The sequence below is a fragment of the Olea europaea genome, chromosome 7 (assembly GCF_002742605.1).
Source record: "Olea europaea var. sylvestris chromosome 7, O_europaea_v1, whole genome shotgun sequence".
Lineage (NCBI taxonomy): Eukaryota > Viridiplantae > Streptophyta > Magnoliopsida > Lamiales > Oleaceae > Olea > Olea europaea.
The window spans coordinates 10,000,903-10,010,228 of NC_036243.1; the positions used below are offsets into that span (position 1 = coordinate 10,000,903).

General features: G+C 38.1%; 2 protein-coding genes across 2 annotated transcripts; both read left to right on the forward strand.

Annotated features, from left to right (window-relative positions):
• Nucleotides 1–221: 221 nt before the first annotated feature.
• LOC111396939 lies at nucleotides 222–1,860 on the forward strand. Its single transcript, XM_023023560.1, has one exon. The coding sequence runs from the start codon at nucleotides 366–368 to the stop codon at nucleotides 1,560–1,562; it is 1,197 nt and encodes a 398-aa protein (XP_022879328.1). The 5' UTR covers nucleotides 222–365; the 3' UTR covers nucleotides 1,563–1,860.
• A 456-nt stretch (nucleotides 1,861–2,316) lies between these two features.
• LOC111396940 lies at nucleotides 2,317–3,794 on the forward strand. Its single transcript, XM_023023561.1, has one exon. The coding sequence runs from the start codon at nucleotides 2,441–2,443 to the stop codon at nucleotides 3,635–3,637; it is 1,197 nt and encodes a 398-aa protein (XP_022879329.1). The 5' UTR covers nucleotides 2,317–2,440; the 3' UTR covers nucleotides 3,638–3,794.
• The last annotated feature ends 5,532 nt before the right edge of the window (nucleotides 3,795–9,326 follow it).

The window sequence follows — 9,326 nt, forward strand, 5'->3', positions numbered from 1 at the left end:
ATGAAGCTGCTTTTAGTTTTGGATCCCTTTTGCTTCAAAATAAATACACATATCTAACAATAAATCTATTGTTTTAAACTAAATTATTAAATAATTAATCTATCACTACCATTATATACTTCTAACGAAAATATTAAAAAGGAAAAGAAAGAAAAAAGAGAGAAATTTTATTTTATGAATAAAATCTGAAAGTGGGCCCCCTGTGTCATGCTATAAATATCTGTCCATTTATTTTCTTTTCCCAATTTTTCATTTCAGTATTGGCTTCACTTCGTCGTTCCACTTTCCACTCTCTCTGTGAAATTTCACCGGCCACCCAAAATCAGAACCATTTCTCCCGCTCGATTTCCTGGTAAATTAGAAGAATGGTTGACGTCGAACGGAGGATGACCGGTTTAAACCCGGCCCACGTAGCCGGCCTTCGTCGTCTCTCGGCAAGAGCGGCCGCCTCCACCCCTTCCACACCTCTTCCGCCGCGTGATAGCCTCCTCTCCTTTTCTTCCCTTGCAGATAAAGTCATTACACATCTCAAGAACTCGGGAATTCAAGTCCAACCAGGATTATCCGAGTCCGAGTTCGCATTGGCCGAGGCGGAGTTTGGCTTTACCTTTCCGCCGGACCTGAAAGCTGTTCTCTCAGCCGGATTTCCCCTCGGCGCCGGTTTCCCTGACTGGCGCTCCTCTCGTTCCGCTCGGCATCACCTCCGCTCCGCCATTGATCTTCCTATCGCCTCCATTTCCTTTCACATAGCTCGGAACTCCTTCTGGTCCAAGTCATGGGGAACCAGACCATCTGACCCGGAAAAGGCCCTGAAAATAGCCCGAAACGCACTTAAAAGGGTCCCTCTTTTGATACCCGTTTTCAACCATCGTTACATTCCTTGCAATCCTTCTCTAGCAGGAAACCCCATATTCTACGTCGATGAAAGCAGGATTTTCTTATGTGGATTCGACTTATCAGACTTCTTTGATCGTGAATCTTCTCTATTTCGAAGCCCTAATCAGAATTTACTCTCCAAGCAGCTCTCTATAAGTGAAAAATCAGGCAGATCATCGACGAATTCTTCGAGAAGAAGTCTAGACACTGTCTCCGTTACAAGAACGCCACGGTGGGTGGAGTTCTGGAGCGACGCCGCTATCAATCGCCGCCGGAGGAACTCAGATTCCTCATCTACGTCTTCATCGTCGCCAGACAGATATTCCGACATGCCAAGATACGAAGTCCCCGACTGGGTCGAGGAATACGTGTCCCATATCGGGTCAGTTTTGAGAGAAGGCGGGTGGGCAGAATCTGACATCTCTGAGATCGCACACGTTCCAGCATCTGGATTCTTTGATGGAGAGATGGTGATGCTGGACAATCAAGCAGTTCTTGATGCTTTGTTATTGAAGACAGATCGGTTCTCGGATATGCTCCGGAAAGCCGGGTGGAGATCCGACGAGGTTTCGGATGCTCTTGGATTCGATTTCCGATTGGTAGAAAGGAATCCATCGAAGAAATTGTCACCGGAATTGCTCGAGAGACTCGGAAAACTGACAAAGTCGTTCACTCAACCGTATTAATCATCTTTAATCTCCATATTCTTCGCACTTTTGTCTTTTCAAAAGCCTCCGATTTGCTCTCCACCTCCTTTGCGAACCTGAGATAAATCACTCAGGCTGAAAAAAAAAAAAAAAAGGAATAAATTGTTATCAATTATTCTACACTTCTACTTGGAAATATGATTTTGTACATATAGATTGACAGATGAATACATGATATCCATTTGTCCGATTTAAATTTCTGAAATTCAATTTATCTATACAAAAATTCTGTACATATAAAAGAATTCAATTGTTATTATAACGTTAGTTCAGTCGACTACTACAAGTCAAATGTAGTACTGCAATATATATCGAGGAGGTCGGACGGTATGGAAGGATTATCTTACACATTGTGAAATCAAATGGAAAAGGTATTAGTTTAAAATTGAATGATATACAACAAATAATTTGTAATTTGTTACAAGTAATTGTTGTATTATAATGGAATTGTCTGTGCTCGTTTTCATGTTGTAATCTTGAACTAGTTGGACATGTAATGTACAAATGTTAGATAAGATTGATCAATATAATAAATAAAATTTTGATTTCTTACTTTTTTGGTACAGCATTATTTAATATCTGTTTCTAAATGTTAGTAGATGAATGGTGGGGGTGAGGCCAAGTGAGAGAAATTGCTATTGCTTTCGAGCTACGGCGTCGTTTTCATGTGTAGAATGTAGGGTGGAAAATTGCTGTGTCATGCTATAAATATCTGTCCATTTATTTTCTTTTCCCAATTTTTCATTTCAGTATTGGCTTCACTTCGTCGTTCCACTTTCCACTCTCTCTGTGAAATTTCACCGGCCACCCAAAATCAGAACCATTTCTCCCGCTCGATTTCCTGGTAAATTAGAAGAATGGTTGACGTCGAACGGAGGATGACCGGTTTAAACCCGGCCCACGTAGCCGGCCTTCGTCGTCTCTCGGCAAGAGCGGCCGCCTCCACCCCTTCCACACCTCTTCCGCCGCGTGATAGCCTCCTCTCCTTTTCTTCCCTTGCAGATAAAGTCATTACACATCTCAAGAACTCGGGAATTCAAGTCCAACCAGGATTATCCGAGTCCGAGTTCGCATTGGCCGAGGCGGAGTTTGGCTTTACCTTTCCGCCGGACCTGAAAGCTGTTCTCTCAGCCGGATTTCCCCTCGGCGCCGGTTTCCCTGACTGGCGCTCCTCTCGTTCGGCTCGGCATCACCTCCGGTCCGCCATTGATCTTCCTATCGCCTCCATTTCCTTTCACATAGCTCGGAACTCCTTCTGGTCCAAGTCATGGGGCACCAGACCATCTGACCCGGAAAAGGCCCTGAAAATAGCCCGAAACGCACTTAAAAGGGTCCCTCTTTTGATACCCGTTTTCAACCATCGTTACATTCCTTGCAATCCTTCTCTAGCAGGAAACCCCATATTCTACGTCGATGAAAGCAGGATTTTCTTATGTGGATTCGACTTATCAGACTTCTTTGATCGTGAATCTTCTCTATTTCGAAGCCCTAATCAGAATTTACTCTCCAAGCAGCTCTCTATAAGTGAAAAATCAGGCAGATCATCGACGAATTCTTCAAGAAGAAGTCTAGACACTGTCTCCGTTACAAGAACGCCACGGTGGGTGGAGTTCTGGAGCGACGCCGCTATCAATCGCCGCCGGAGGAACTCAGATTCCTCATCTACGTCTTCATCGTCGCCAGACAGATATTCCGACATGCCAAGATACGAAGTCCCCGACTGGGTCGAGGAATACGTGTCCCATATCGGATCAGTTTTGAGAGAAGGCGGGTGGGCAGAATCTGACATCTCTGAGATCGCGCACGTTCCAGCATCTGGATTCTTTGATGGAGAGATGGTGATGCTGGACAATCAAGCAGTTCTTGATGCTTTGTTATTGAAGACAGATCGGTTCTCGGATATGCTCCGGAAAGCCGGGTGGAGATCCGACGAGGTTTCGGATGCTCTTGGATTCGATTTCCGATTGGAGGAAAGGAATCCATCGAAGAAATTGTCACCGGAATTGCTCGAGAGACTCGGAAAACTGACAAAGTCGTTCGCTCAGCCGTATTAATCATCCTTAAACTCCATATTCTTCGCACTCTTGTCTTTTCAAAAGCCTCCGATTTGCTCTCTGCCTCTGCGAAACTGAGATAAATCACTCAGGCTGAAAAAAAAAAAAAAAAAGAAGAAAAAAAATAATAAAAGGGATAAATTGTTATCAATTGTTCTACACTTCTACTTGGAAATATGATTTTGTACATATAGATTGTCTCCACCTCCTTTGCGAACCTGAGATAAATCACTCAGGCTGAAAAAAAAAAAAAAAGGAATAAATTGTTATCAATTATTCTACACTTCTACTTGGAAATATGATTTTGTACATATAGATTGACAGATGAATACATGATATCCATTTGTCCGATTTAAATTTCTGAAATTCAATTTATCTATACAAAAATTCTGTACATATAAAAGAATTCAATTGTTATTATAACGTTAGTTCAGTCGACTACTACAAGTCAAATGTAGTACTGCAATATATATCGAGGAGGTCGGACGGTATGGAAGGATTATCTTACACATTGTGAAATCAAATGGAAAAGGTATTAGTTTAAAATTGAATGATATACAACAAATAATTTGTAATTTGTTACAAGTAATTGTTGTATTATAATGGAATTGTCTGTGCTCGTTTTCATGTTGTAATCTTGAACTAGTTGGACATGTAATGTACAAATGTTAGATAAGATTGATCAATATAATAAATAAAATTTTGATTTCTTACTTTTTTGGTACAGCATTATTTAATATCTGTTTCTAAATGTTAGTAGATGAATGGTGGGGGTGAGGCCAAGTGAGAGAAATTGCTATTGCTTTCGAGCTACGGCGTCGTTTTCATGTGTAGAATGTAGGGTGGAAAATTGCAACTGTTGTTGCTTTTGACTGACGTCGTCTTCATTTGTAGAATGATTAATACTATATGTCGTGGGTTTTGCCCGTTTCCATTAAGTCATGTTACCTGTACAATTATTTTTTACAATAATGGTTGGCAATTATTTTTGTCAATATCATATTCATCAATTTCAAAAACTGTTTCTAAAATTAATGAACCAAATTTTGACAACATCAATGTTGTCTTTCATTATTGTCTATTGTCAATAACAATTGCACAATTAGATTAATTCATTTCACTTATCCAGTTTGACAGAGGTTTTTTAAGATCATAAATTGATGAAATTACATTTTTAATAAAATTTCATTGGATTTATCAGTTCATAATCTCAAAAAGTTTTGTCAAATATAGGCATATTCAAGTCCGAAATTTGCGTAGGATGACAAAAAGTCTTTTAGAATAATTTCAACGATTAGGTTAAAAACGGGGCAAAGAGTATATATTTATCTCATATAACAAATCTTCGCAGATAAGTGATTAGTTACATATTTTTGAGTAATCAATTTGTAGTAGATATGCTGTTAAGTAATATCGCAATCAACCTAAATCTTGTCTATATATTTTTAATATTAGTGTGATCCTTGCCTTGTTACCATTCGTAATCAATTTTTTACCTAATACAAGAAATTAGAAATTTCTCAAGTAAAATAAGATTAATTATAAAATAATTTGAAGTTGATACAAAAGATGGTGTCTTTTCTTATTCAAAAATGATTGTTAGCATCTACTTTGTCTTATATTTTGACTTATGTCTTTTATTTTTTGTTGAAAAGGATACATATGTGTCTGTTCTTGGAATTTGAGAAGGGAAAAGACAAGTTTATCAGTTTTGAGAGAAGGCGGGTGGGCAGAATCTGACATCTCTGAGATCGCGCACGTTCCAGCATCTGGATTCTTTGATGGAGAGATGGTGATGCTGGACAATCAAGCAGTTCTTGATGCTTTGTTATTGAAGACAGATCGGTTCTCGGATATGCTCCGGAAAGCCGGGTGGAGATCCGACGAGGTTTCGGATGCTCTTGGATTCGATTTCCGATTGGAGGAAAGGAATCCATCGAAGAAATTGTCACCGGAATTGCTCGAGAGACTCGGAAAACTGACAAAGTCGTTCGCTCAGCCGTATTAATCATCCTTAAACTCCATATTCTTCGCACTCTTGTCTTTTCAAAAGCCTCCGATTTGCTCTCTGCCTCTGCGAAACTGAGATAAATCACTCAGGCTGAAAAAAAAAAAAAAAAAGAAGAAAAATAATAATAAAAGGGATAAATTGTTATCAATTGTTCTACACTTCTACTTGGAAATATGATTTTGTACAGGTTTACAGATGAATACGTATTATCTATTTGTCCGATTTAAATTTCTGAAATTCAATCTATCTGTACGAAAATTCTGTACATATAAAAGAATTCAATTGTTATTATAACGTTAGTTCAGTCGACTACTACAAGTCAAATGTAGTACTACAATATATATCGAGGAGGTCGGACGGTATGGAAGGATTATCTTACACATTGTGAAATCAAATGGAAAAGGTATTAGTTTAGAATTGAATGATATACAACAAATAATTTGTAATTTGTTACAAGTAATTGTTGTATTATAATGGAATTGTCTGTGCTCGTTTTCATGTTGCAATCTTGAACTAGTTGGACATGTGATGTACAAATGTTAGATAAGATTGATCAATATAATAAATAAAATTTTGGTTTCTTACTTTTTCTGGTACAGCATTATTTAATATCTGTGTCTAAATGTTAGTAGATGAATGGTGGGGTGAGGCCAAGTGAGAGAAATTGCTATTGCTTTCGAGCTACGGCGTCGTTTTCATGTGTAGAATGTAGGGTGGAAAATTGCAACCGTTGTTGCTTTGGACTGACGTCGTCTTCATTTGTAGAGTGATTTTTCTTTTTTTTTTTTTTGTTAACGAGGTGTCCCGGCTTGCGCCAGACTATATTCTCGTCCCTGAACCTTCGGCCCCTCAGCAACTCAGGGAGGTAAATCGCGGGATGTGCCATTGTTGGTTCTCAAGTTCCCACACGGCTTTTATTCTTTCCCCAAAGGGAGCCTCTTCACTGCCTTACAGCAACTTGCCTTCCAAGATAAATCTTGCATTCCAAGTTGTGCCTTCCAGGAATCGAACTCCCCACGCTTGGTTCCAGAGCCCCCCAATGTGATTGTTCCGCCAACTTGGATGTGCCCGGAGGGGCATTTGTAGAGTGATTAATACTATATGCCGTGGGTTTTGCCCGTTTTCGTTAAGTCATGTTACTTGTACAATTATTTTTTTACAATAATGGTTGGCAATTATTTTTCTCAATATCATATTCATCAATTTCAAAAACTGTTTCTAAAATTAATGAACCAGATTTTGATAACATCAATGTTGTCATTCATTATTGTCTATTGTCAATAACAATTGCACAATTAGATTAATTCATTTCACTTATCCAGTTTGACAGAGGTTTTTTAAGATCATAAATTGATGAAATTACATTTTTAATAATATTTCATAGGATTTATAAGTTCATAATCTCAAAAAGTTTTGTCAAATATAGGCATATTCAAGTCCGAAATTTGCGTAGGATGACAAAAAGTCTTTTAGAATAATTTCAACGATTAGGTTAAAAACGGGGCAAAGAGTATATATTTATCTCATATAACAAATCTTCGCAGATAAGTGATTAGTTACATATTTTTGAGTAATCAATTTGTAGTAGATATGCTGTTAAGTAATATCGCAATCAACCTAAATCTTGTCTATATATTTTTAATATTAGTGTGATCCTTGCCTTGTTACCATTCGTAATCAATTTTTTACCTAATACAAGAAATTAGAAATTTCTCAAGTAAAATAAGATTAATTATAAAATAATTTGAAGTTGATACAAAAGATGGTGTCTTTTCTTATTCAAAAATGATTGTTAGCATCTACTTTGTCTTATATTTTGACTTAATGTCTTTTATTTTTTGTTGAAAAGGATACATATGTGTCTGTTCTTGGAATTTGAGAAGGGAAAAGACAAGTTTGTTGGAGAAAATCTGACGTCCAAACCTTCTACTCCTGGCTCCGGCCTTTGAGGGAGACTACCTGCCACCCAAATTCGTGCCTCCCTTGGAAAAATAAAAAGCAAAATTAAAAGGAAGAAAAAGTATGCTAGGTTTGTCTGGCAATTACAAGTTGAGATCATTTAAAAATTTTGCTACAACGAAATTTTTATAGAAAAATATGTGACAATTTTTCATTGATTCGTAACACAACATATACAAAAAATGCATCATATAGATGTTGTCAAGGCAGCACCTGTATCATTTCTATCAATATTTTCATGTACTTGTGGAATCATTCATTAGTTAATATTTGAGTGTCTCCTCGTATGTTTTTTTTTACTTTTTAAAAATGTAAAAATTGATTGGTTCCGAATCCTTAAATATAATAATGGTAAATGTAAAATAGAATTTCGCACCATCTGGAATCCTACATTTTCTTCTAAAGTTTTGCTACATTGTCGGAAAGGGTTGACAGATAGCATTACACATACATAGGTGTCATGCATATTGCTCGTCGAAAAAAAGAAGGAAAAAAGAACAGTTTTCTGGCAGCCAATGCTGTCCTTCCACCTATACTTCTATAACCTTTTTCTGACAAAAGCTTCTTACAATGTAGCAAAATTCTTTCTTCTATAAATGGTAAGAATAAACTCCCTGTCCTGTGTCTCGACTTGGGGATAGGGTTGAAAACAGGGGCGCCAAGCCGAGACAGGGAGCATGTCTGAAATGCGCCTATGTCTCTAACCCTGTGCCCAAGTCGAGATAGGGAGCACGTCTGAAATGGTTAACCTAGCACGTCTGCAATGGTTAACCTATCACATCTCTCTCATAACCCCCATCTTATCTTTCACATAAGACGGATGGTGGCAAATCAATTTTGCAATATGAGGGTTTGTTGTGGTGTACTTTAGGGGAGAGGATGGGGTACTTGGTCGAAGGCTAAAAGAAGGCGGAGGTTTTTGAGATCATTTATAAATGAGAATCTCCTTGTGTTTTTTTAATTTTAGATGCAAAAATGTTGATCGGATCTGATTCATTAAAATGAAATAATAAAAACATATAATTTCACGCCATCCCGAGTCCTACTTTTCTTCGATAACCCCACCATCTCTCTCATAACCTCCATCTTACCTTTCCCACACCATGGAGGGTGGCAAATCAATTTTGCAATAGAGGGTTTGTTGTGGTGGACATTTTTTTTTTTTTTTTTTTGTTAACGAGGTGTCCCGGCTTGCGCCAGACTATATTCTCGTCCCTGAACCTTCGGCCCCTCAGCAACTCAGGGAGGTAAATCGCGGGATGTGCCATTGTTGGTTCTCAAGTTCCCACACGGCTTTTATTCTTTCCCCAAAGGGAGCCTCTTCACTGCCTTACAGCAACTTGCCTTCCAAGATAAATCTTGCATTCCAAGTTGTGCCTTCCAGGAATCGAACTCCCCACGCTTGGTTCCAGAGCCCCCCAATGTGATTGTTCCGCCAACTTGGATGTGCCCGGAGGGGCATTTGTAGAGTGATTAATACTATATGCCGTGGGTTTTGCCCGTTTTCGTTAAGTCATGTTACTTGTACAATTATTTTTTTACAATAATGGTTGGCAATTATTTTTCTCAATATCATATTCATCAATTTCAAAAACTGTTTCTAAAATTAATGAACCAGATTTTGATAACATCAATGTTGTCATTCATTATTGTCTATTGTCAATAACAATTGCACAATTAGATTAATTCATTTCACTTATCCAGTTTGACAGAGGTTTT

Excerpts from the sequence above, each read along its gene's own strand:
- LOC111396939 (XM_023023560.1), top strand. The coding sequence starts at position 366 with ATGGTTGACGTCGAACGGAGGATGACCGGTTTAAACCCGGCCCACGTA.
- LOC111396940 (XM_023023561.1), top strand. The coding sequence starts at position 2,441 with ATGGTTGACGTCGAACGGAGGATGACCGGTTTAAACCCGGCCCACGTA.